The sequence below is a fragment of the Zootoca vivipara genome, chromosome 1 (genome assembly GCF_963506605.1).
Source record: "Zootoca vivipara chromosome 1, rZooViv1.1, whole genome shotgun sequence".
NCBI classification, from domain to species: domain Eukaryota; kingdom Metazoa; phylum Chordata; class Lepidosauria; order Squamata; family Lacertidae; genus Zootoca; species Zootoca vivipara.
The window spans coordinates 119,574,745-119,602,286 of record NC_083276.1 but is presented as its reverse complement, the minus strand read 5'-3'; the positions used below and the strand labels follow the sequence as shown (position 1 = coordinate 119,602,286).

Sequence of the window (27,542 nt, the reverse complement as noted above, 5' to 3'; positions counted from 1 at the left end):
AAAGCCACAATCTCATCCAGAGTTGTTATAATGTGTGCACTTAATATATAACAAACTGGACTCTTTCTGTACCTCACAGCACAACAGTTCCATACTGCTTAATGGATATTTTTGTCTTGCCCTGAGGTTCCCATATATATTTACTGATATACACTGTTATTCTTCCCCTAATTGTATCCTTACAAACAACCCTGTGTGATTGGCTAGATTCAGAGACTGAGACTGGTTCAAAGTCACCCAGTGAGCTTCATGGCTGAGTGTGAATTTGAACTGTGGTCTACCAGGTCCTAGTCTAACACTGTAGCCACAACAACGCACTTAGGTTGGAATTAGTCTTTTGCCAGCCAAATAGACAATGCCCCATACAGCATCCTAGCACCTAATTCTCTCCCTCTCTCCATAACCTCCCCATAAACTCTAGTGAAACTCGCTGCATGACAGGGTCATCAAAATGCAAATCTCCCCATCCTTGCTCCACATAACTCAGTACCACTAGTGGGTGAGTTGGATGATTAGAGGTCATAGGGGAGATGTTAGATCAGGGGTCAGCAAACTTTTTCAGCAGGGGGCCGGTCCACTGTCCCTCAGATCTTATGGTGGGCCGACTATATGGGGGGTGGGGGATGAACGAATTCCTATGCCCCACAAACAACCCAGAGATGCATTTTCAATAAAAGCACACATTCTACTCATGTAAAAACACCAGGCAGGCCCCACAAATAACCCAGAGATGCATTTTAAATAAAAGGACACATTCTACTCATGTAAAAACACGCTGATTCCCGGACCGTCCGTGAGAAGGCAGTTGGGCCGGATTTGGCCCCCGGGCCTTAGTTTGCCTACCCATGTGTTAGATATTATAGGGGAGAGCAGATGTGAGGATATCAAGCCAATATGGGGATGTTGTTACTGTTGGCAGCACCTTTTCTACAATAACATCTCATTCCAGTCTTTAGGAACTGGAATGTAGCAAACAAAATTATTACAGTCATACCTCGGGTTACAGACGCTTCAGGTTGCGCATTTTTGGGTTGCACACCCCGCTGAACTCGGAAGTACCTGAATGAGTTACTACCACTTAAAACCCACCTTTATGTGAAGAGAACTATGGTGTTTCAGTAAGTGGACCAATATTGGCAAGGCTCCTTCATCTACTACGTTGTCTTGACTGATTGGATTGTTTATGTTAGCTTCACCTGAAGGTCCAACAAGTCAGGCAGAGAGCCCCACATAAGGAGCACAGGAAAAATTGAAAAGATAATCAGAAAATGTAACTTCAGTACAAGCAAACCTCATATTTGTAACTATTCTGTGTTCTTAACTTTTTAGACAAGAACATGTTCCAAATGGCTACTTCTAGTCTAGGGAGCATTATCACAGAATGTGGAAGACCTGGAACATCTCTGCGCCATTTGGTGGGATTTCATTTCTTATGTGTCGAATTCAGACATATGAAACCCTGGGCTCATCCACACTTCCCCTTGTCCTGCCACTTTCGCCCAGGAAAACCTGCTCTTTACCGCTGAATCAAAACAAATGTCAATCTGGTTTTCCCAGGAATCGCTGTTTGCTCTGATTTGATGGTAAAGAGCAGGTTTTCCTGGGGAAAGCAGAAAACTGCCCAGACCCGTGCTTTCAGGACAAGTGAAGTGTGAACGAGCCCTCTCTTCCTCCAAATAAAAAAGCAAAATTTGGCTTTCATTGTGTGTTTTGCTGCTTTTATTTTTTCTACATTATCTGTGTCACCGGCGGTGCGTTGTGACTACTCTAGAGTTACGACTCTCCAGACCGTTGCCTTTTCATGCTTTTATTATGTGCAGGCTATTTACAGTGCTAGAGCTGTACAGGATGCATCTGCTCAGTCTGACCCAGAACCCTGGAATGGGCCGCTCCGCGCCTTTTTCCAACATAAGAGTATGGGCACCCCAAATCTCCTCCCGCGTTTCCTCCTGCGTAATTCCGGAACCGGAGGGAAGAAGGGTCTTCTTTCCATGTTTTCCTTCTCCCCCTCTTCCCTCTCTCTCTCTTCCTGTCCCACGTGCAGCAGGGGCTCTCCTATGCTGCTAGAGCCCTGTCTCCTCCTTCCTCCTTCCTCACTGGACTCTTCCCCCTCCCTGCTGGCGCTACTGCTAGTGGAGGAGCTGCTCCTCAGGATGGGGGGGGGGGCTCTCTGTACCCTTTCCCCCTCACATCCTGCTCCCTACTTATTTGGAAAAAGCAAAACGTGCAAACAGTACGGAGGTTTTAACTCTGACTTACGTTTTGTTTGTTTGCATTTTTGATTTTACATTAATGAAGAATGAAATAAGATAAAAATAAAATGTGGGCTTTATAGAGTTTAGGTCCAGGTGTAAGATGTGTGTTTGCAGATAATTCTATTTTTGCCCTGAACAGATAAGGACCAAAAAGAGACATGGAAGGAGACTTCCTCCTCTAGGTTGGTGATTCACTAAAAATGTATTAGGGGTTATATCAGATGCCAGTCCTACTTAGAGTAGATCCACTGAAGTTAATCAACATGACTAGCTTAGGCCCATTACATTTCAGTGGATGTAGTCTGAGAAGAACTTAGTTGTATACAACCCAGCTTCCAAAGTTCTTGCGTTGGTCTAAACTGCTTAATTCTTTTTAACAGTTATAATAAAAAACTGCTCCCTTTCCTCTGTGGGGAATTCCAGAGCCCGCACAGAGTCCTTAAGTGAGTTCCCTATCAGTAGGAGGAAACAACAGAGGCCAACCAGAGTATATTTGAGAAGCAAAGCGGCTAGTAAGCCCCAAACGGGGGATTGTTATAAGAATTTTAAGGTCTCAAATATAGAATAAATATTCATAAATGCACACATATCTAAATATATGAACCATGTGTCTGAAATAGTATGGGAGAGCAATCCTGAAGCCATTTTGACTCTCCCAATGACCTCAAATATTCCTCTGCAGTAAGGGAGGCAAATGGGGAAAGCCTTCCCATTGTCTTTTTGCTTGCAAATCCTGTCTTAAAGGGTGTATTTGTGTATGAATAGAGTGAGCCTGTGACCTGGAGTCAGGAACTAAATTATTAACCATCACAAAAGAATGGCCAGACTGAATACAATCAGTGACTATGATCAGGTATCCTGGCAGAAAGGATTTCTGCTATAGAACACCTCCTTCTGTGATTTCTGCTGTAGACCGCCTCCTTCTGTGATGTATGTATGATGTTTTTGGGGGTAGTCTTGGGCTACAGGGTGGGCAATTTCAGAAGTCTATATAAGGGCTTGTGCGCCATTGGTTCAGGGGTCTTCTCTCTCCTGTGTGTGGTGAGTGGGGACCCTGTTGCAACAGTTTATTTTTCCTTCAATAAAGATCAGGCTTACTAGCCGCTTTGCTTCTCAGATATGCTCTGGTTGGCCTCTGTTGTTTGCTCCTACCGATAGGGAACCCTCAAGGACTCTGTATGGGCTCTGGAATACCCCATAAGGGAAAGAGAGCAGTTTTTTTCTTATAACATAACCTTAATACAACAGAAAAGGAACTACAAACCAATACAAATGGTCCCCAAGGCTCTGATGACACTGAGCAGTGTGCCCTCTGCTATCCTTCCACTCCTTAGCAGCCGAACCAAAGGGGAAATTCCGTTCCCTTCGCAGATCTGGTTCTGGTGAATTTCGCTCTCCTTGCTAAGAGCTATGACTGCTTCACCTCCTTCCAAAACAACCACAGTAACACACATTTAGCAACCTTCAGCCCCATGCCCAGTTTTTCTTTCAGAATTGTAATGGAAAAGGTTGACTTACCAACACACTGCATTTTATCAGAGGGTGACAGCAGCATATCGATAATAAGGTTGTATCCAATCTGTTCTGCCATGTATTTCTGCTGCTTCAAGGTTTGCCCTGCCAGTGCCCAAAGTGTGACAGCGCCTTGTTCTTTAACTTTCAGGTGAAAAGCCTGCAGATTGGGCAAAATAATAATAATAATAATAATAATAATAATAATAATAATAATAATAATAATATAATGTTCCTGGCTATATTTCAAAGTGTTAACGTCCAAGAGGATGTAATCCCAAGCAGACTTCCTCATCAATAAGCTCCATTGAACTCAGTAGGACCAAGCTACAGAGTTCTCCGGTGAGGTCAAATAACAACCTACTCAGCTGCTCTACAAATCCCAGAGAAAAGATGTAAAAAATACTTGCCTTCAGGAGCTTTAAAAGGAATTTGGTCACAGACTTGGCTAGAAATCTCATCTGGATGTTAACATTCCTTTCAGCGAGTGCCTCGATTGCCATTGCTCCTTTCACTTGGACACTGATTTTCCTTCCCCTGAGAAGTTCAACTAGAGGGGCAATGACTTGCGCATCGGCAATGGCGTTCTGCATTCTAAAATTCCCTCGAGCAAGTTCTGCAATGGCTGCTGAAGCCACGGCCAGCAGCACATCTTTATGCAGAAAAAGATAAAACAGTAAGAGCCAGCCACATGTAAGACCACAGCAAATAACAGCCCTGCTAATGTTTTCGCTGTTATTATTTTACGTTTCATTTGCAGATCAGAGATTTGATGTAGTAATAAATGAGATGGCAGACAACTAAGCTGCCTCCTACTCTAGTATTCTGTTACCTAAGACAATGTTTGTTAAGCAATACTGCAGGGATGGGGGAGAGCCTGTGGCTCTCCAGTTCTCATTGGTCCCAACCAGATAGGCCAATGGTAAGGGATGATGGGAGTTGTAGTCTGACAGCATATGGAGGGTCACAGGTTCCTTATCCCTGCAATATAGGCTTTAAACGGAGCCTGTACGGTAAATCCATAATCCATGTTTAACCCAAAGTTGCTACTTTGGCCTCACCTCTCCTTGATCTGCCCCCTCCCCTAAAAAGCAGCCCCTCTAAAAGTTCTATCCCTGTGCTCAGGGGCAGACCTTGGTAATATGCCACCCTGTACGAAGCCATTCACTGGCTTAAACTGGGGCTTTAGAAAAGAGGCACAAGGTTCTGGCATGGTCCCAGGGCCTTCCTCCCACCTTTCCAAAGTCCGGTAAGTACCTGTCCAGCTTTGGGAAGGAGGCAGGAAGAATAAGAATAAGGGGAGGAGGAGGAGGACGAGGAGGAGGAGGAGGAGGAAGAGGAGGATTTTGGACTTGATATCCCACCTTTCACTCCCCTTAAGGAGTCTCAAAGCAGCTAATAATCTCCTTTCCCTTTCTCCCCCAAAAGAAACACTCTGTGAGGTGAGTGAGGCTGAGAGACTTCAGAGAAATGTGACCAGCCCAAGGTCACCCAGCAGATGCATGTGGAGGAGCGGGAAAGTGAACCCAGTTCACCAGATTACGAATCCACCGCTCTTAACCACTACACCATGCTGGCTCACAGGAGGATTCTAAGACCCATGTTCAAACGGGTCATGATAGCCATGTTTAAATATATAAAATGATGTCATATAGAGGAGGGAGAAAGGTTGTTTTCTGCTGCTCCAGAGAAGCGGACACGGAGCAATGGATTCAAACTACAAGAAAGAAGATTCCACCTAAACATTAGGAAGAACTTCCTGACAGTAAGAGCTGTTCGGCAGTGGATTTTGCTACCAAGGAGTGTGGTGGAGTCTCCTTCTTTGGAGGTCTTTAAGCAGAGGCTTGACAGGCATATGTCAAGAATGCTTTGATGGTGTTTCCTGCTCGGCAGGGGGTTGGACTGGATGGCCCTTGTGGTCTCTTCCAACTCTGTGATTCTATGATTCTCTGACCCTGCCAGACCCCTCACACCTCCTTCCCAAAGCCAGGCAAGCATTTAGCAGGCTTTGAGAAGGCACCCTTCTCAACTGAACGCCTGGTGTGACTGCACCAATTGGACTGCCCTAAATCTGCCCCTGCTGCACCCCCAGGATATTATCCACTCCTTGCAGCTTAGATGGTCTGTTGCCCTCCTCCAAAAAGGGGGTCCAGGAGAACATGCACTGTGCCTACTCCCCTGTGTATGGATAGCAGTACTTGTGATTCTGCATTTTGTTCCTTTGCGCTACCTGAATCTGACTGCAAGAAGTTGACAAGTGGCTCGATGCCCCTGGCATCTTTCACTTTCAACTGGTTCTCATGGTTGTTAACGCACAGTACTCGAATGCAATTTATTACGTTCACAAGCAGATCTTCTAGATTGTACTGCAACAGATTGACAAGTGCAGGAATTCCACCCTGCAGGAAAAAGAAAGAAAGAAAAATAGTGTTGAGGAAAGCAGCGAGATTCATTCAGTCACATAAACCAAACTGTCTATAGTGCAGACACGACTCTGGTTCTCTGTTCATCAGAAGCCAACTTTGAGAATGTTCCCTCTTTATCTAGCCACAAATAGTAAATACATCTTCACCCCCTCTTAAAGCTAACCAGTAAAGTGGTGCCTCGCTAGACGAAATTAATTCGTTCCACGGGTCTTTTCTTATAGCGAAAAATTTGTCTAGCGAATCCCATAGGAATGCATTGAATTTTTTTTGAATTTTTTTTGCCCATAGGAATGCATTCCTATGGGAACCGCGATTCGCTAGACAAATTTTTCGTAAAATGCATTCGTCTAGCAAGGCAAGCTCCGCTCGAAAAATCCTTTCGTTAAGCAGAAATTTCGTTAAGCAGGGCATTCGTTAAGCGAGGCACCACTGTACTTCTTTCTAACCTGGGATCTGAATCTCTTGGCTTGGTGTGGGTTCCAGATCCTGGGTTTAGCAACAGAGGAGACTGGTCCTCATAGGGGCTGGTAGGGCAGAAGGCAGGGAATACAGCAAAAGGTAGGGCCGATGGGAGCTAGAGCCAGAAACAGGCAGAGCCAACTAATTCTGGTTTTGACCCCATTCTCCCTACTGAATTCTACAAAGGCAACACTGAGACTAAGGAGGAGGAGGCTGACAACCCAGTGCTTAGAGTGCCACCCACTGTAACTAAGGGGCCAGGGAGCATGGTGGTGGCTCACGGCAGAATGTCGGACCAGCTTCTACCACTAAGGAGAACTCTAGTTACTTGTCAGGAATGAGCCAGCTCCAAGCGAAGGTTTACAGCCAACTGCAGAAAGCAGCCAGGAACAGAGAGCCTTAGATGTCAGGCAGGGGAGAGCCGGCAACTGCAGACCGGCTCTTCCTGAACTTGACGGGCAGGCTGATAAGGCAGTAGCTGAGAGTAGGCTGGAACACAGCCAAAGCTCAAAGGAAGTACAAATAGGCGCAAATAGACTCAAAGTCAGCCTCTCAGAACAGGAAGAGGTTGGAGCTGATCCACTAAGTCCGAAGAGTTGGCGAATGGGAGGGCTGCTAGATAGGAAGCAAAACAGGAGATTTAAGGGTCATAAGTTCAATATCTTCTGTCGATGCCGGAAGGAGTCTTCAGAAGGGTCATGATGCCAGAGGCTTTCTCAGAGCAGTCCAAAGCTATCTGTTTGTTTTTGGAATAAATCCTCCTTTTTAATTACCTACGCTTACTGTGTTATCAAGTTGGGAACCTGGACTCCTGACATTACTATTAGGAACCTTTAGCACAATTAAGATTAGTTTCAATGTACCTAGATGCTCCTCAGGGTCCCTTACAGGTCTACAGTTCTATGATTCAAATTGAAGAAAGGGGGCTCTCTAACTTAGGATACTTTTACAAATTGAACACACCTGAAGTAAAAGCAAACACATTTTCTTTTGATTATAGTACATTTTAAAAAGGGGGGAAGGAAAGACAATACTAAGGGTGTTTTTTTTTTAGGGTTAGGCTTACCTGTTCAGCAATGATAACCTGATTGTTATCCAACTGGGCAATATCATATAAAAGGACAGCACAACGGGATAGCAATTCAGGTTCATGACTTGCCAGTAGCTTAATTAATACTCCAATGCCTCCTGCTTCTACAAAAGCTTTGGCAATGGGCTCGTGGATTGAGATGTTACTCAGAACTCCCACAGTGATGCATTCCAGGTAGATGTTGCCACTTTTTAGCAAGTTGATTAACGAGGGTATGGTACCTGCAGTGCAGAGCACAAACAAAGGGTCAGTTCTGGTTTTCTTTCACAAACACAACGTCCTGCGAATCACTTGAAAGCTTCTGACTTGTTTAGAAGAGAACAGGAGAATCTATATGTGTTGGCAGGGGAGGGGTGTATGAAAGATCACAGAAGCCCTGCTTGTGTGTGTAACCCTACAAGTGAGCAAGACAGGATAGGATTGAGAGCATTACGCTCCTCACCCCCCCTAACCTCACCATTCTTCTCACTCTCAAACCCATGGAGGCTTCCTGCACAATGGAAAATACTAAAGTGGGCTTTAAATCATGTGGGGATCCCTCACGTTCTTTCACATGTGGTGGACTTGTAAAAGGCTAAAAGAGTATTGGGAAATAATCCATAATGAATTGAAAAAAAATTCTTTAAAAGAACTTTGCACCGGAAATGATTTTCGGCGATTTTTCCCAATCTGGAACTGCGCCGCTGCGCTGCGCGCCGTAAGAGCGGGTGGCGGCAGCGGGTGGCGGGGGTCGTCGCGGGCCGGATTGGGAGGCCAATTGGGCTGTATCTGGCCCGCGGGCCGTAGTCTGGGGACCCCTGGCTTAAGTCCTTTGATTTTAAGTGGGAACTAGATAAATTGTGTGCCAAGGCGGAGACGCCCCGACCCCAGGCGACACCCAGGTGGAATAATGACTCATGACAATGTTTTATGGGATTAAAATTGGCCGCAACTTTATGAAACTTTCAGATGTAGGAAGACCTTGGCTTAGGCACTGGGCGTTTATCCCTCCCAGTCTCCTGCCAGGGATCTGGGGCACATCAGGGTTAACCAATCTGTCTGGGGATTGGGCTGGCTCTGGAAGACGTATGTTTAAGTAGAGAGCTCGTCCCCATTTCACCGCAACACATGGGAGTGCACTGACAACCTTTCAGCTTATGGCCAGTGACTCCCCTCAACACAACCCCTTTAATGGGGAACCCTGGGATCGCCGCTGTCGGGGGGGGGGCGTATTTACCGCTTCACAACCCCCCCTCCCAATATAGGGAAGATAGACTAAAGGATTCCACCCAAGGTGTGTCAAAATGATTGTAAAATTAGTGAAATGTATACAATTGAAAAGAATGAATGAATGGCTTTTAGTGGGAACTACATTCACCTGGATCCAACCCTGTGTGTACAGTTTGCTTTAAAAAGGAAACTATGCAAGGAAAAGGTAGTATGTCTTCCTATGCGTTCATATCAGGCTTGGCTTAATTACTTCTATTGTTTTCCCCCCTTGTTATTAGAATCGTAGAACATTAGAGTTGGAAGGGATCCCAAGGGTCATCTAGTCCAACCCCCTGCAATGCAGGAATCTCAAGTGAAGCATCTATGACAGATAGCCATCCAGCCTCTGCTTAAAAACCTCCACCCCCTTCCAAGGGAGTCCATTTCACTGTCAAACAGCTCCTACCATCAGAAAGCTCTTCCTGATGCTTAATCAGAGTGTCCTTGAAGCCATTGGTTTTAGGTCTTAGCCTCCAGAACAGGAGAAGACAAGCCTGCTCCATCTTGCATGTGACAGCCCTTTAGATATTTGAAGGTGGCTATCATTATCTGCTCTTATCCAGGCCAAACATACCCAACTCCCTCAACTGTTCTTCATAAGGCTTGAAATCGCCTTATATGGGCATTTAGTAGCTGGTGCACAGATACCTATATGAAAACCTACAGCAGGAATGGGGAGCCTCTGGCACCCCAAGTTGTTGTGGGACTCCATCAGCCCCAGCCAGCCAGGCCAGTGGTGAGAGGGATTATTGGAACTGTCATTCAACAGCACCTGCCCCCCCTATAGCATAAAGACAGCAACATATCTTGTTCTGCTTATCTCACCTGCATCCAAAATGCACTCCCAGTAATGATCTTTGGCGAGACAAAGTACTTCCAAACACCGTATTGCCATTTCTTTCCTTTTATGCTCTTTGTATTCCAACATACCTGTTGAGAATCCCCAAAGCAATCTGAAGACACTTGTTGGTTACCCCAAAGGATGTATCCAAGCTGAACCTTTTCGCAATAACTCCAGTTTGCAGAACTGTTTTTTTTTTTTAGTTTATCTAGCCAATAAACGGCCAGGAAACATATTTTCAAAACTGTGACACAGCTCTAGGTAGACTGGATTATACCAGTGGTTTTCAACCAGTGTGCCATGGCACCCTGGAGTGCCCTGAATGATGGTCAGGGGTACCGCAGACAACACTGGCCTGTTCTGTTCCTCTTCCCTTCCCTTCCTCCTCTGATGCCCTTTCGCGTTTCTGCCTCCCAAAGGCTTGCACGGCTGTTTATTGCAGCAGCCCTTGCTACAAGTTCCCCAGGTAAATGGTGCCTCTGGGAGAACCCTCTTTTTGGGGCAGGGGTGGGGCAGTTCAGAGACCAGGGGCAGCAGCTACGGCTGCCCGGAGGACTCCCAAGGAGAGGGGAGAGGAGAGGAGGCTGAGGGAACTCTCCACAAGGGTGGGTGTTCAAAAAAGGGTGAGAGGCTGGCAGCTCTGCAGGCAAGGGGCGACGTAACTGGGCTCCTGAGCCCCACAGGGTTGCTGCAGAAAAAAATGTAGTCGGTTAAGGGAGCCATGGACTCAAAAAGGTCAAAAACCTCTAGATTATACCATATTTGTCTCATGGTATAATCTACAGATGGCAGATTTTATTTCTTTTTAGTTCCCCCCTTCATTAAAATAAAGCTCTTTTTCTGCTTGGAGCAAGCTTTAAAAACTTGAAGGCATTCAAAAGAGGTATCCCTCCTCAACATTATCCTGAAGCGGCACAGCTCATTCAAACATTTTAGTCTACCCAGGTCTTTAGTACTTGATGGCCAACATATTCAGCAGCTAAAACTGTGTTTTTATTTAGTTTTGGTAGTGTTGCGGTTTAGTCATGCTGGCCACGTGACCTGGAAAGCTGTCTGCGGAGAAACAGCGGCTCCCTCGGCCTGAAACTGGGAGGAGCGCCACAACCCCATAATCACCTTTGACTGTACTTAACCACCCAGGGCCCCTTTACCTTTTTAGTGGGTTAATAGAAAGCATTTAGTCTGCCAATATTTCCTTGTCAGCCTGCTAAGTCCTATGCTGCCACCATGCGGTAGTTCAAAATCCCTTCTTACAAATCCGTTATGGTGTGGGGGCTGCTACAGGGCAATCCTTTCCAGAGTTCCCTCCAGCTTCTGCCTCTATTCCTACCCTGCTCCTAGCGAATACAGCATTCAGATGTGCTATCACTGGGCTATGGGGGCTGTTGCATCCTCCATGACCTGTTGCATCCTCATGAACTGAAACATCCCAGTGAGTCAGGGTCACTCAGAACCGCTTTGCAGGGAGAGGAACTGACGCGCTTACCAACAAGAGTTTTCCAAACCGGAAGATGAGGGTTGTTCAGCTGAATCAGATGCTTCAGAACCTCTGTGTGAAAGTTCAGCACCGCCAAATGAATGATATTATTTCCATCGTTGTCCTTTTTCAGCCAGTTGGCTTCAAGAGAAAACAAATACTGGATCGTATCTAATGCCCCAGATGTAGCGGCAAGCAAAAGCGGGGTGGAGCAACGTCTATAGGAGAGAGGAGAAACATCACTGCAATGCAGATAAATACTCAGCAAAATAGGATGATGAAATGGATTTTATTTCATATATAGGACAAGCCTTGGTCATACTTCATAGTTAGTCCAGAAAGAGCTAAACCATTGGCCTGGAGTCATACAAGATGCTAAGCCAAACTATGACTGTATAGGAGCAAACTGGCTATGATCCCTTTCCTGGAGAAGGAGAAGGAGAAGAGGAGTAGTAGTTTGGATTGATATCCCGCTTTATCACTACCCTAAGGAGTCTCAAAGCGGCTAACAATCTCCCTTTACCTTCCTCCCCCACAACAAACACTCTGTGAGGTGAGTGAAGCTGAGAGACTTCAGAGAAGTGTGACTAGCCCAAGGTCACCCAGCAGCTGCATGTGGAGGAGCGGGGATGCGAACCCCACCAGATTACAAGTCCATCGCTCTTAACCACTACACCACCCTAGTTTTCTGCACATCCATGTGTTCATGCTAAGCTATATGCAAGTCAGGGCATTGCTTCTGCAAGTTAGCTGCCGAGTGACAGTGGAATCCTGCACACATTTATTCAGAAGCAAGCCCTACTTAGTTCAATGAGATTCACTCCCAGAAAAGTAGATGAAGAATTGCGGCTGAAAATGAACAAATAAAAGTACAGTACACACATCTCCCTATGTTCTCGTTCAATTGTTTGGTTTATAGTGGTGACCAGATGAACTAAGTGATATGTTGTTCCCACCTTGTAAATGTAATTTATAATATTTATAGGGATAGGATTTATATGAATGGAATTAATTTAATTCATTTTATTTTCTTTTGTCTTATTTTACTTTGCTGTATGATGTATGTTAATTTGTGTTGGTATCCAAATATGGGCCTATGGCCGTAATAAAGTATTATCTATCTATCCCTATGTTCCCTAATAAGGAAAGCCCTATTATGTTCATTAGGGCTTGGTGAGATATTGATATATCATCCAAAACTGGTCTGAAGTCCATATCATGATATCCGTTTCATCGTTTTCAACCTGGCAATATATCACGAATCACAAAGTGTGTTAGGGCTGGGCAATATATCACCCAAAACCGGTTTAAAGTCCATATCATGATACTGGTTTCATAATTTTTGACCTGGCAATATATTGCGGATTTTTATATGTGTGTGTGCGATGGAAAAATCACAATGTGGGGGAAACCATGAAGCCAGCCAATGCCATCCTTATTTCAGACATCGTGATACATCAGTATATTGTGATGTTTAACTGGTGATATATCACAGTGTTGAAAACCAGATACTGGCCAGCCCTAATGTTCATTGGGATCTACTCACTGGCAAGTTTATATAAGATTTATTATTATTTTATCCTTCCAGACAAATTGCACGTAACAGAAACGCAGTTGAGCTGAACTGTGGTGGGGTAGTTTCTTTGCCTGCCTTATCTCGCTTTCTTTACCTTCCCACTTTGAAATGTTGATTGCTCTAAAAAGGACTCTTATCAAGGATTCCAGGCTTGAACCCAGAACATGAAGGTGAACGTTAGTCTAGACTGCATTCTTAGGCTATCTGAAAGTCCTCCATACTCCTAGTAGATTCTTCCAGGAGGATTTGGTTGATATGGGACAGTACACCTTTAGATTGATTAGAAGTCGACATAGCAAACATTTCAAAACATGGTCACACCCTAGAATAGCCTGTTTCCTTGCAGGCAAATGTAAGACCGGATAGTTATGTAGCCAGCTGACAGGCACATTATGAACCCTTGTCTCAAATTGATTGACCCAAGATCGGGCAATTTGGTGTTACATTATGCATAATCACTAACCTTCGAACTCTGAAACTTGACAATATTTAGAGTTCCTTACTTGATTTCCAAAGGAAACAAGGTGGCGTAAATTCCCATGCTGTTTTCTGCTTACTTACTCATTATGTGTTTCAGACTCTAACAAAGCTGGGTGTTTTCGGTAGAGAACTGTGAAGCAGGTAACATTGTCATAGAAGGCAGCGTAATGTATAGGCAGCCACCCTCGTTCATCGGGTATTTCATAATCTGCTTTTAAGGCCAAAAGGAAATGGAGGGCTTCGACGGAGGAGCACTGAGCTGATAGGTGCAAAGCAGTGGGACCAAAACCTGACAGAACGAACAAGATGCAATAGATTGAACTACACAGACATGGTACACTTCAGTTGGCAAAATCTAAGGCAGAGCCCCCAAGGATTTGAAGAATTATTTGCTAGTTTTATATCAGTGCTGTTTTTACACCACCCCTTTATTATTTTATGTGTACAGTCATACCTTGGTTGTTAAATGCCTTGTAACTCATATGTTTCAGCTCCTGAATGATCAAACACCGGAAGTGAGTGTTCCGGTTTTCGAAAGATTTTCAGAAGCTGAATGTCCAGCAAGGCTTCCGATTGGCTGCAGGAGCTTCCTCCAGCCAACCAGAAGCTGCGCTTTGGTTTCCGAACATTTTGTAAGTCGAACGGACTTCCAGAACGGATTCTGTTCGACTTCCATGGTACGACTGTATATGTATGTATGTGTTGAATTTATAGCCCTTTTCTCCAAAAAGCTCAAGGGATATGCTTGCTTCTTCCCCCTTGTTTAAAAACCATGACAACCCTGTAAGGTAGGTTAGTCTGAGAGGCAGGTGCTGGCCCAAGGTCACCCAGTAAGCTTCATGTAGGTATTTGAAACCTAGTCTCTCTAAGGTCCTAGTTTCACACTCTCACCTCTCCACTAGGCTGAATTTTCACAGAATCAATATTGTTTCTCTTTCCAGCACTAGAAAAATAGCATGTGAATTTATCAGATTTTTTAAAAAGCATTGAACATGACATGCATTGTAGCATTAAAAATGGGAAACGAAGCAAAATCTCTGCCCACCCCTGAATATGAACAGCATATAGCCCAGCCTTAGTGGAGAGAGAAAAAGAAATCAATGGCAAATTGGGGGTCTCTATTCATTGAGAGCACGTGTTGCCCTGGGGTTGCTGGGCAGATTAGTCTAATATGGCCACAGGGTGATTGGACAGTTTGTTGCTGGGGGGAAAGTCATGTTGCAAGTTATGTTTGATAGCAATAGCAGGTATAAATTCTTTGTGGGCAGCTTTTGGTTTCACTTTTGCCAGTGCAACAGATCTCCCGCCCGCCCACCCTCTTTAAGGGCCTTTTGCTTTGACATTGCTATGCCTGTCATGGGGTCGCCTGCTTTGGGGCAGGGGCCTGGTAGGAATTTTGTCCATTTGGCTGATTGGCTGTTGCCATTTGGTTTTTGCCTACTGCGTAGCAAATCGTCACAACTTGTAAGGTTGGCAGTTAGGCATTGGTTAAAAAATTGGTTGGTGGAGGGGTATGGAAAGGCTGGGCCTACCCCTCAAAGTTGCTGTTGTTTTAGGGGTATTCCGTTAAAGGAATCCTGGGGCTCTTGTCTGTACCCCCACAAGGGGCTAGGGCCATGCAAGAGCAAGAGCCTCGGGGAACATTTGGGGAGAGGTGAAAGGCCTGACACACAGCTCCATCCTCTCTCAGGGGGTGTTTACCTACTGACTTCCCTAGACGGCTAGGGATGTCAGATCTGTCCCAGGGCGGGGGACAGATGGATGAACCAATGCCTAAGCAACCACTCACATTTGGTTGTATTTTAAATAAAGTTGTGGCCAAAATAATGCCAAAAACCTTAAACTTAAATTGCTGTGTGATGTGTGAATTATTGGGGGGGATATCCTGTGACCTCGACACACAACAAACTAAATAATTTTCATCAGTGTAGACTATAAAAAAAGTAATGCTGTGCTTTTTGCAACTCACCACTTTTCTCTCCTGCGGTGTCCTTATCTTGGAAGCTCGTTATTCCTGAAACAAAGCATATTCATTTAATCACTCCAACCATGACATCCCTACATGCCAGTGTGATATATAGACATAGGTTCTTATTTTAAGATTAATTTCGTTGTTCCCGCAAGGGGACAATGACAATAAAGATATCTTATCTTATCTGTTAGATGCTAATTATATCATAGGTTCCAAAGCTCTTGGCTATGCAGAATTTCCAGTCACAAAATACTATCAACTTCGGTGCAGTCACTCTTTTTAATTATTATTATTATTATTAATTATTTTTATCTCTTTTTTTCAGTGTAACCTCTGCATTAAATTTATTCCCAGAACAAAATTACAAAACTGCAACAAGCTTAATGGATTCCGAAGAGATTTTCTTCTGAACGGGCTTGCTTACCTGTGCACTCCTTAACGGCAACAGCAAAGCTCTAACTAACTCAAATACTTCAATAAATGAACTGTTCTAGTTACACTATAGAGCATTATCTCTTAAGGTACAGAAGCTGCAAGCCTTTGCCCTTAAACTTATAGCCCCTAGTTTTCCTATAGCTAGCACAACTTTATTTTGTATACTTATATATATATTACAAAAGTCAGAGGACAACAAAATATTTATCACTTACCCTTTGGATCAGATTTCTGGGAACGTTTTCCTAGAACAAAATGTATTTATTATGATTTTGCTATTGCAGGCCTGTCCAAAGTCTGTTTTGGGGGCCTAATCTGGCCTGCTGCTTGATTTAATCTGGCTCCCGGCCCCCGTGGCTCAACACAACTTTGTGGTAAAATTGTAAAAAAAGCTCCAACTTTGGTTGGCCCTCACGCACGTTCACTTCATCAAATCTGGCCCTCTTTGAAAAAGGTTTAGGCACCCCCGGGCTATTGTGTCTTTTCTTTCTTTCTTGCAGTATACACTATGCTTCTCACTCTAATGATAAAAGCCTCCGCCAAACAAGTCATTTTAGAGATGAAGAATCTGTGGTTCTCCTCTCCAGATGTTGCTGGATTTTAGTCTGCAGGGCCAACAATGGTCAGATGATGGGAGCTGTTGTCCAGCATGGGAGCATAACGTGGGTTGCCAATGCCAAGGGTGGGTGGGCATGTATGGCAGGTAGGGGGCAGAGCCCGCTGCTCCAGCCCAGCCCACATCGCCAAAGCAACCCCCCACCGGAGTCAAGCGGGACTGCATTGCTGGTATCTGAACTGGAGTCGGTAATAGGTCAGATGAGGGCTAATAGTGATGCCTGGAGCAATAAAGTATCTCATACACTTCGGAAAAGAAAACTGGAATCAAGAGGGATCTCCACAAAGGTGAATGATTTAGATCAGGCTTCCTCAAACTCGGCCCTCCAGATGTTTTTGGCCTATAACCCCCATGATCCCTAGCTAGCAGGAACAGTGGCCAGGGATGATGGGGATTATAGTCTCAAAACATCTGGAGGGCCGAGTTTGAGGAAACCTGATTTAGATATCTCTGGTTCTCGCACGGAGTCTTTTCTACAACTGAGAAAGGGGACAGGGGAGATGCTTTCCTTGTGGGAAGGACCCCTGGGAGTTGTGACACTGATAACTTCTTAGCAGATACTATTTCTTACCTTGGGTAATTGGGATGCTGCGCCTCTGGTTGATTGTCAGAGATGATTTAATCAGCTGGCATATGATTGACACACGGTTGTAGACAGCAGCATAGTGGATAAGACCGTAACCATGATCGTCTGAAAGAGCAAGGCTGGAGAGGGATGTCTTGCGGCAGAAGGTGAGGAAGATAGCAGCCAACCCTCTTTCAGCAGCAGCCCTCATGCCAAATGGCAGGCTCTAAATGTCACATGCGCAAAAGGCACATAGAAAAACAACAAGAATAGTAATACCGTGATTTTTCACTCCAGCTACTTTGATTTGAGCTATGCTTACCATGCCCTGAAAGAAAGAGAACAGTTAAAACTCTGTACCAAGATAAATTGACTCCTGAGGCCAGCCGACTGCGGAAAGACACAGGATCTCTCTTATTCTGCATCACATTATGTAATTTTGCACTTGCTTTGTATCACGTGTTCCATCCTGGTTCGATAGATTGAATGGGCAAGGATGTATACAGGCCACTGAAGTCTTGGCCCCAACCACTGGATGCCAGTTTCAGCCCAATACTGTACTCAAATTATAGGGGGAAATGTAGAGAGGCCCTTAATGGAATCCTCAAGCTACCCCCCTCCCTCAACAAAATTTAGCCAAATTATCACCCTGCCAGTGGCATGCGGTCAGTGGACTAGGGGGATTAGGCTAGTCCCCTAAATGGTCCAAGTAAATTAGAGTATTAAAGTGTCAATACTCTGGTGCCTGCTTCTCAAAGCCTGGGAAGCTTCTGCCCAGCTTAGGGTGGGAGACATGATGCTCTGACCGGGTCCAATAATCCTCCCATCACCTTAGGCTCCAGCATCCTTCTCAAAGCCCAGGAAGCTTCTGCCCGACTGTCAGGGACTGGGCAGATGAAGAAAAGTGGTGGAGACCACCTCCCCAGGAGTCTTCCAGAGAGGATGAAGGGGCATTTAATATAGACCTCCATGTTAGTATTTTTTATTCTCCCATTGCTGTTGGATCTCGTGATCCACACTGTTTACATTCCATTCTTCTGGAAGTGTGAGAACGGAAACTCAGACACAGCATTTCCGTTTTCTGTGCTTTTGTTTTAGGCTCTTTGTTCTGTCTCTTGGACAGACAGGATGTTTGTTATTTTCATTATTATGATTTGTTTTGCTTTGCTTTGGTTTGATGTATAGCAATAAAATTAGCGATGCTACATACTTCCGCAGCCAAGCTTTCGTTTACTCTGCTGTTTGCATGCTCATATGAGCATATATGAGTCGCTGAGATACAGGACTGCTGCCGAACTCTTCATGAGAGTCCTTATCAGGGGGAGAGGCCTCATACTCCAAGTGGTTTGGCAGAGGGCACACTCCAGAGGAAGATGAGGGCAAAAGTTGGGATATAATGGGAGATGAGGAGGAGGACTTTGAAAGCATTCAACAGGCAAAGCTTGAGCAGCAGTTGAATGAGACACTGTCACTGGAATGTCTCCCAGAAACCATGGAGTCTGATAAATAGGGAAGTAAGAGAGAATGGGCTGTTTGGGCCATTTACACTAAGGTTGCCACCTTTGTTCTGGCAAAATACAGGGCAGGGCAGGGTGGGGGCAGAGAGAGGTGTTGGAGCGATTTTCTTTTCCACCTGGTGCATAAATGAATTCAAAGCAATCCATTACAATCTGTTGCAGCCTAACAGGATGGCCCCTCCGGAATTTGTCACATGCACAGAGACAGATATGCATGAATTTGTAAATCAGTCTGAGCTTTGCTACCCGTAGCTTAAATACATGACTTTCCACACACCCTTTCACACAGATGCATTTGGAGAGGGTCCCTAACTTGGCAGAGAAGGGGGGGGCAGGGGAGCGAAAATACAGGACAAGCTGCGTCCTGTACTGAATCAGCACAGGGCATAGTATTTTACACTATCATCCGGGACGATCCTGTATTATACAGTGTTAAGTATTCTGTGGTCTGTGTTTGCCTGAGCTTGAGTCTGGACTAAGGATTCTGAGCGGTGTTCTGATTTGATACATGATATCCAATCACAGAACATTTCAGGATTTGAGCCTTTGCCATTGGCCCTTAAACTCTGAGTCATGATTCGCAGCTTGGAAGTTTAGATAGCCAATCACGTTGGGAGTGGCCCAGGCCTTCAGAAATGTATATAATAAGCAGTTGCTTTGCCCCTGCTGTCCAGTTCTGTTAGTTCAATAAAGGTTCTTGCCATTATCACTGTTTCTTGCCTTGTGGGAACCCACCTATGCTTCATACGGGATGGATGGCAACCTTAAATTTTCTACCTGGCCTGAGAAGCGGGGCAGGCGGGTTGACTCCATCCACAAAGGCTGCTCTAAGTGGAATGAAGCATGATTTTGAGTGACAGAGGGAGAGGAGCAAAACTGCTCTGAAAGGGTTGTTAGAGGAACATGACCCATGTGGTGAACCTCACAGGGTCCATTCCCTTAAAAAAACAAAAACAAAACATACCTTGCATTTAATAGCCTTCTTATAGCCAAATCTTTTCTTGAATTGGTCCATTGCTTGAATATCAGTTAATGGAAGCCTTTTGGGTTTAAGTGTGCTTACTACTTCGTTTATGGCTCCCCACCATTGGCTCTTAAAAAGCAGATAAAATGGTTCAAGTTCGATGCCGATTACATAATAGCTGGAAAATGCAGGGGGTGGGGGGGGGGGGAAACACACATGCACAGTAGAAACTGGAATACTTTAACACATTATTTCGTAGCCTATATTTCACAATGCCTGTAAAGTGAGCCTGAGAATCTTCTGACCCACCAAACCAAAAACATCCCAACCGCTTAATATGGTGGTCCACCAGGGGCTTATAAATAAGTATATATTTATTGCTGTCTCCGAGACTGCAAAATTGGGATCGTGGTTAAACACTAGGCAGGCCACAATACACAAAATCAGTTGCTGGGAGTCACAAGAGCTGTTTACAGGCTTCCCATGGCTATCTGGTTGGCCACTGTGAGAACAGGATAATGGACTAGGTGGACACCTTTGACCTGATTCAGCAGGTTCTTATGTATAGGACTTTATTTTTAAAATTCAAGCAGTAGTAGCTGCATTTAGCTCAGTGGGCCGCAGGTTGTGTACACCTGTCTAAATTGGGTTACCCTCCCCAAACATTATCCTCGCTACAACCCTGGTTGTTTGGGTAAGAGAGTGTGACTGGTCCAAGGTCCCCCAGCGAGCTTCATGGGTAAAGTGTCAGTTTTAATCTGGGTCTCTCCATCATCCTAGTCCAACGCTCTACCCACTGCACCACACTATTTGTACAGTGGTACATTGGTTCTCAAACGCCTTGCTACTCAAACAACTCGGAAGCAAAACACTGCAAACCCAGAAGTACTGTAAGTGTTCTGGTTTGCAAACTTTTTTACGGAAGCCGAGCGTGCTCCGTTTTGAGTGTTACGCTTCCATTTTGAGTGTTATGCTGAGGTCTGTCTGGTTTTGCTATTTATTTTGCGTTTTTGGTTTTGCGGCTCTTTTTGTTTTGTTTTTGTGACAGTGTGGGACCCAGTTCAGCTACTGATTGATTGATTGATTGTGTGACTGCAGTACACTATTGCTTTCGTTTTATGGATCAATGGTCTCGTTAGATAGTAAAATTCATGTTAAATTGCTGTTTTAGGGGTTGTTTTTAAAAGTCTGGAACAGATTGATCCATTTTGCATTACTTTCTATGGGAAAGCACACCTTGGTTTTGGAACGCTTTGGTTTTGGAACGGACTTCCGGAATGGATTAAGTTTGAGAACCAAGGTACCACTGTAGTATCCTTTTAACATTGCTCTAGTATCTGGGCACTGTAAAGATCACTGAAGTGTATGTTTCCCTAAGCTTGAAAGACTAGAACCTAGGCATAAAAGATAGAGCAAAGGTGGTGCTGGGGGCTGGGGGAAACACTTGATAGAGTAGAAGTGCATTGTAGGGAAACTTGGCCCTCCAGATGTTTTGGGACTACAACTCCCATCATCCCTAGCTAATAGCACCAGTGGTCAGGGATGATGGGAATTGTAGTCTCAAAACACCTGGAGAGCTGAGTTTGCCTATGCTTGGTTTAGACTAAAGGGCTAACAGGAAGCACAGAAAATATGATTGTGTCATGCTTTATGCCAGACTGGATTCCATCTACAAGATTTTCATTAAATGACTGAATTCCCTTTATGATAATACACAGTGGGCAAAGAGCTATGGTCAAAATAATTTGTTTTTTTAAAAGCAGCAAAACTCAATTCTGCATTCAGATTAAAAAATCTCGATGAAGAAATAATAAACATCCATATACTTAATCATCAGAATGTCTTTTAAGAAAACTTATTTCTGATCAATTCTGTTACATCTGGTGCACGCACACAAGTGTTTACTGGCACTTACGTATGAGCCACTTTTTGACTCTCAACCATTAACTAGTGTTACGTTCCCAAAAACTCAATAGAAAGCATCTCACATGCTCTTTACCTCTTGCCTTGAAAATCCATTATTGGTATGGGGTAATGTTCTCTATAGGGTGCATCTGGGTCCAACAGTTGAGCGAGGTGATTTGCTGCACATGTATGCATTTCGTCATAGGCAGCCTACAATTAATGTTAAAAACAACAGACCCTATTTATGCTTGCAAAGCCTTTAAAACTTCCTGTATCAAGGCTAAGCACTGCTTTAAGTAGTTAAAGCATCTTGTCAATTTTAAGTAAAATATGCAGGCTCAAAATCTGCTAAGAGCTGAGAAGAGCTGAAAAACCCAGTGGGTAGAGAAACACAAGTTCAAATCCTGTCTGGGCACATGGTGGAAACAGGTTTTTGGTTTCATAGAATCAAAGAATCAAAGTTATTTGACTTCCAACCCATAACATGTGAGGTTACAGTTCTACAACAGTACATGCAGATTTTCTTCAAAGTAAATGCTCTTTAAAATAAAATAATACAGATAAAAATAAATGTATTCTCTTGTAAAATACATTTTCTTGAAACAAATCAGAACTGAAGGGTGGCATAAAACTAAATTTTGCTCAGACTCATTGGCATTCATGAACACGACTAAGTTAGATCTATTACTTTCAATGGATCTGCTCTGAGTAAAAGGAAGTTGACAATTGCCCCTACAATTTACCCTTCATGGTGTCATTTAATAATTATTTATGCACTTCAAATATTTTTATACTGCCTTTGCTTGAGAATGATACCAGGGGAGTTTACAATGCCATAGCTGCCAAGTTATCCCTTTTTTACAGGGATTTTCCCTTATGCTGAATAGGTTTCCTCGCGAGAAAAGCGAAAACTTGGCAGCTATGCAATGCTGATATTAAAAGCAATTAATTACAATAATAATAATAAACTAAAAAAATTCCTTCCAGTAGCACCTTAGAGACCAACTAAGTTTGTCATTGATATGAGCTTTCATGTGCATGCACACTTCTTCAGATACCAACTAAAAAGCTAGTAGACCAAAAAAACAAAACAAAAAAACAACAACTAGCAGACAAAACTAGAAAAAAAAACCTAGCAAAAAAACCTAGCAGACAAAATGGTAATCAGATCTAAAAGGTTTTAAATGCTTAAAGAGTCCCTTCAAATCTCTGAGAGGGTTTTTTGTTTGTTTGTTTTTTGTTTAATGCCTAAAAGAATGTAAAGTTGCTACCAGGAAAGGATGTGCATGTTTTCCATCATGGGGCCACCACCACAAAAGGCCCTTCTCTACTTGCCATATGCCTAAATATAACAAGGAAGGTGCAGAGAAATGGGCCTTGGTGGATTACTTCAAAGTACAGGCAGTTTGATATAGGAGAAGCTGCTCCTTTCACCCATCCTATGTGATAATAATAATAATAATAATAATAATAATAATAATAATAATAATAATTTATTATTTATACTCCTGGGTAATGCAACTCTAGAGAGGCACTCTTCTTCCGTCCTATTTGAGTGTCCAGCTTCAACTGGCAGTACTTTTTACATGTACCATTGCACACCACACTGGCCCCTCTGCATGCATTGAGGGAAGGCCCCCGCAAGAATCATAATTTTATTGTTTATATGCCGCCCATCTGCCTGGGTTGCCCCAGCCACTCTGAGCAGCTCCCAACAAAGTATTAAGAGCACAATAAAACATCAACCATTAAAAACCTTCCCTAAACAGAGCTGCCATCGGATGTCTTCTAAAAAGTTTTATACAGTAGTTATTTATTTCTTGACATCTGATGGGAGGGCGTTCCATAGGGTGGGTGCCACTACCAAGAAGGCCCTCTGCCTGGTTCCCTGTAACCTCACAACTCGCAGTGAGGGAACCGCCAGAAGGCCCTTGGAGTTGGACCTCAGTGTCCGGGCAGAACGATGGGGGTGGAGACTCTCCTTCAGGTATACTTAAAAGGCAGCACTAGTACTTTCAAGTGGGTTCCAAAGTGAATTAGCAACTAGCCGAACCGTTCTGACATTTTTCTGAGGTACAATCTGAACAAGAAAGTACCAAGGGAAGCATCCAAACCAGCTTCAAAGGCGGCCCCAGATGGAACAGTTTACAGGGCGTAGATGGTCTGTCTTCTGGAGAGGTTGTAGCTGCTGAACCAGACCAAGCTAGTGGTAGGAAGAGTTTCTGTGGTAAGGGGACTTAAGGCGGTGTCCATGCTACATCTTTAAAGCACATTTGAAGCAGATTCTTTCCCTCAAAGAATTCTGAGCACCGTAGCTTTACCTGTCACAGATGTACATTTCCCAGCAAATCTTAACATTATCTACAGTGCCCAGAATTCTTTTGAGGGAGACTCTGCTTCGAATGAGCTTTAAAAGGTATAGTGCGTATGCAGTCTTCATGAGCTTCCCTTGACAAAGGAGACATCCCAAACTGTAAAGCTGAACCTTCTGTGGGAGCAAATTATTATTTTCCAGAGCATGGGGAATGTAATCCCCCCCACCCCCAAGCTGTAAATCCCCAACCCCAACAATCTCTCCTTATCGCAAACTAAATTATTTTGAAAATGCCAATTTAGTACCCTAATCTCATCTGAAAGGTCTTCAACTGAAGGAGTACCAACATCATATTCAATGCCACCGTGGAGATGGAAATACCGATTCTGGGCGTATACAAAATGCTGGCACTTAAAATCTGGTCCGAACAAAATTGGAGGCAGTTCACGTTCCGTTTTGACTTTGTCGTCTACAAAAAGGAAGAACTGGGTTTTAACACAGAGGCAAAGGCAGCTGCCACTGCTCTCATCGAATGACATGAATGAATGACATTACTACTAATATAAAATTATATGCCCAAACTTTACGCAGCACTTTCAAAAATGCAGATTTCCCGTAGTTTCATCACATATAAAGGATTGCTTGGTGTCAAAAGAGTACACTATGGCTCCATCTTCAACACACATTTAAAGCACCTGGTATACCACTTTAAACAGTCATGGCCTCCCCAGATTCAAAAAATTCCTGGAAACTGTAGTTCGTTAAGGGTGCTGAGAGTTTTTAGGATATCTCTATCCCCCTCACGGAGCTACAGTTGTAAGAGTTCCCTGGGAAGAGAAGTTGATTGTTAAACCACTCTGTATCTCCGTGAGCGGAACGTGGGTCTCCTCACATCAAAACCCTTCACAAACTACAGTTCTGATTATTCTTTGGGGAAAACCATGGCTATCTGAAGTGAAATAATACTGCTTTAAAGGTATGGTGGAGATAGACCCATAGTGTACTCTTCTGACACTTTTTTCAGGATTAAGAAGTAGTTCCAGTTCTAGTTCATGAGGAACAAATTCCATGGTGACTGGTTCTCTTTTATTTCCTTTATTAATTCTTGCCGCAAGGAACCCCAATCATTTGGAGGGGGTCTGGTGCCTTAATTTTAGCAGACCTTCCAAGTGTCCCTATTTTCCAGGGACAGTCCCGGATTTACAGAAGCTGTCCCAGTTTCTGATCTGATCCCGGAATGTCCTGCTTTTCCTTAAAGGTAAAGGGACCCCTGACCATCAGGTCCAGTCGTGACCGACTCTGGGGTTACGGCGCTCATATCACGTTATTGGCCGAGAGAGCCAGTGTACAGCTTCCAGGCCATGTGGCCAGTATGACAAAGCCGCTTCTGGCGAACCAGAGCAGCACACGAAAACATTGTTTACCTTCCCACTGTACTAGCGATACCTATTTATCTACTTGCACTTTGATGTGCTTTCAAACTGCTAGGTTGGCAGGAGCTGGGACCAAGCAACAGGAACTCACCCTGTGGTGGGGATTCGAACCACTGACCTTCTGATTGGCAAGCCTTAGGCTCTTTTCCTTAGGATGTCCCTATTGCCATCAGAGAAATGTTTGAGGATCTGGAGTTATCCAGCCCCTGAGCTATCTGAAGGCAGCCCCGTATGGGGAAGGGGTTTTTTATGTTTAATGTTTTATTATATTTTTATACACGTTGGAAGCCGCCCAGAGTGACTGGAGCAAGGCAGTGAGATGGGTGGGGTATAATAATAATTTATTATTTATACCCCGCCCATCTGGCTGGGTTTCCCCAGCCACTCTGGTCAGCTCCCAACTGAATGTTAAAAACACAATACAGCATTAAACATTAAAAACTTCCCTAAACAGGCTGCCTTCAGATGTCTTTTAAAAGTAAGACAGTTGCTTATTTCCTTGGCATCTGATTGGAGGGCGTTCCACAGGGCGGGCGCCATTACCGAGAAGGCCCTCTGCCTGGTTCCCTGCAACCTCACTTCTTGCAGTGAGGGAACCGCCAGAAGGCCCTGATGGGAGGGCGTTCCACAGGGTGGGTGCCACTAACGAGAAGGCCCTCTGCCTGGTTAATAAATAGTAGAATTATTATTATTATGGAATAAGACCTCCCTGTTTTTATCAGAGAAATGTTGGAGGGTACGTTTCAGGTGCATTGCCTCTCGTATGCTTTTGTAAACACAAAGTTTTGTTTGTTTTAGTCTATTGCAGGGTATACAAGCATGTCATGCCGATTGCCTGGTTTTCTGTTTTTGTTTACTAAGCGTTCCTTGCATTTTTGCTTTCTTTTCTTTATGCTACTGTTGTCTAATCTGGATTGTGTGTGATGTATCATTGTTGGTTGGACTGATTGTAAAGTTGTTTGTTTGTTTTAAAAAAGCACTTCTAGTTCTCAATGAGCTGTTAAACCTGAATCAGGACTGTACCATTTTAGACTACACAGTGGTACCTCGGGTTAAGAACTTAATGCGTTCTGGAGATCCGTTCTTAACCTGAAACTGTTCTTAACCTGAGGTACCACTTTAGGTAACGGGGCCTCCTGCTGGTGCCACGCCGCCGCCAGGTGATTTCTGTTCTCATACTGAAGCAAAGTTCTTAACCCAGGGTACTATTTCTGGGTTAGCGGAACATGAAGTGCCTGTAACCTGAAGCGTCTGTAACCCAAGGTACCACTGTACTGGTAAGGGGCTCGTATGATTGTTCTTACAGATATGGTCTATATCTTGTTCCTGGATTAAAAGCAATCTCTCAGCAAAAGGATAGAACAGGGGTCAGCAAACTTTTTCAGCAGGGGGCTGGCCCACTGTCCCTCAGACCTTGTTAGGGGCCAGACTATATTTTGAAAAAAATATATGAATGAATTCCTATGCCCCACAAATAACCCAGAGATGCATTTTAAATAAAAGGACACATTCTACTCATGTAAAAACACCAGGCAGGCCCCACAAATAACCCAGAGATGCATTTTAAATAAAAGAACACATTCTACTCATGTAAAAACATGCTGATTCCTGGACCGTCTGCGGGCCGGATTGAGAAGGCGATTGGGCCACATCCGGCCCCCGGGCCTTAGTTTGGGGACCCTGGGATAGAACATAGTCTTACCTGAATATGGCTGAAGAAGCCGATTTAAATTCGGGATTTTATTTTTCCTTTTCAAATTGATAAAAAATGGAATAAGAAAACTCATTAGCTTTAGATATGCTATGTTTTTCCGGATCTCGACCTTTTTCTCTAGGTATTTCTTCACAAGTTTTTGTTGAAGAGCTAGCCTCTGCTGCAGCCTCTGATATCCATGCATATCGAGGCGGTCCTCAGTCATCCTTATCGCATTACAAAGGTTGTATGCTGCATCAAACTTGAACACATTTTCATACTGCTGAACCTCTGTGGTGGCAAAAGTCAACTTAAGAAATATGTAGTCTGCAAACTGCATGAAGAATGCTTTTTCCTCTGGGCTGTTAGGGTCATACGTTGGGTCTTCATTCAAGTTTTCCTCATAGATTCCTTGGAAATCTGGTTCTTTTGAAATATCTATTAGACCTATAGCATACATATGTGCACAAAAAGATAAATAAATATCTGAAATAAAAACAGATCAGTTAAAATACAGATATTCCCTGTCCTACATGGATAAGGACCAGACGGTGAAGTCCAGTCAAAGGCGACTATGGGGTTGCGGCGCTCATCTCGCTTTCAGACAGAGAGAGTCGGCGTTTGTCCACAGACAGCTTTCCGGGCCATGTGGGCAGCAGGACTAAACCGCTTCTGACGCAACAGGACACCGTGACAGAAACCAAAGTGCACGGAAACGCCGTTTACCTTCCCACCACAGTGGTACCTACTTATCTACTAGCACT

At 44.0% G+C, this 27,542-nt stretch overlaps 1 protein-coding gene across 1 annotated transcript in view; it reads right to left on the bottom strand.

The window, feature by feature from the left end:
- The window catches only part of ANKAR (ankyrin and armadillo repeat containing), a 38,288-nt gene that overhangs the window by 9,236 nt on the left and 1,510 nt on the right, over positions 1–27,542 (bottom strand). The window contains exons 2-15 of the mRNA XM_035132059.2: positions 26,788–27,225; positions 23,958–24,121; positions 21,433–21,548; positions 19,434–19,611; positions 16,959–17,178; positions 13,446–13,653; positions 11,318–11,526; positions 9,816–9,920; positions 7,719–7,963; positions 5,998–6,166; positions 4,178–4,419; positions 3,774–3,927; positions 3,520–3,681; positions 1,090–1,196 (exon numbers count right to left, since the gene is read on the bottom strand). Coding sequence (XP_034987950.2) covers positions 1,090–1,196; positions 3,520–3,681; positions 3,774–3,927; positions 4,178–4,419; positions 5,998–6,166; positions 7,719–7,963; positions 9,816–9,920; positions 11,318–11,526; positions 13,446–13,653; positions 16,959–17,178; positions 19,434–19,611; positions 21,433–21,548; positions 23,958–24,121; positions 26,788–27,225 — 2,717 coding nt within the window. The remainder of the gene's footprint in view (positions 1–1,089; positions 1,197–3,519; positions 3,682–3,773; positions 3,928–4,177; positions 4,420–5,997; positions 6,167–7,718; positions 7,964–9,815; positions 9,921–11,317; positions 11,527–13,445; positions 13,654–16,958; positions 17,179–19,433; positions 19,612–21,432; positions 21,549–23,957; positions 24,122–26,787; positions 27,226–27,542) is intronic.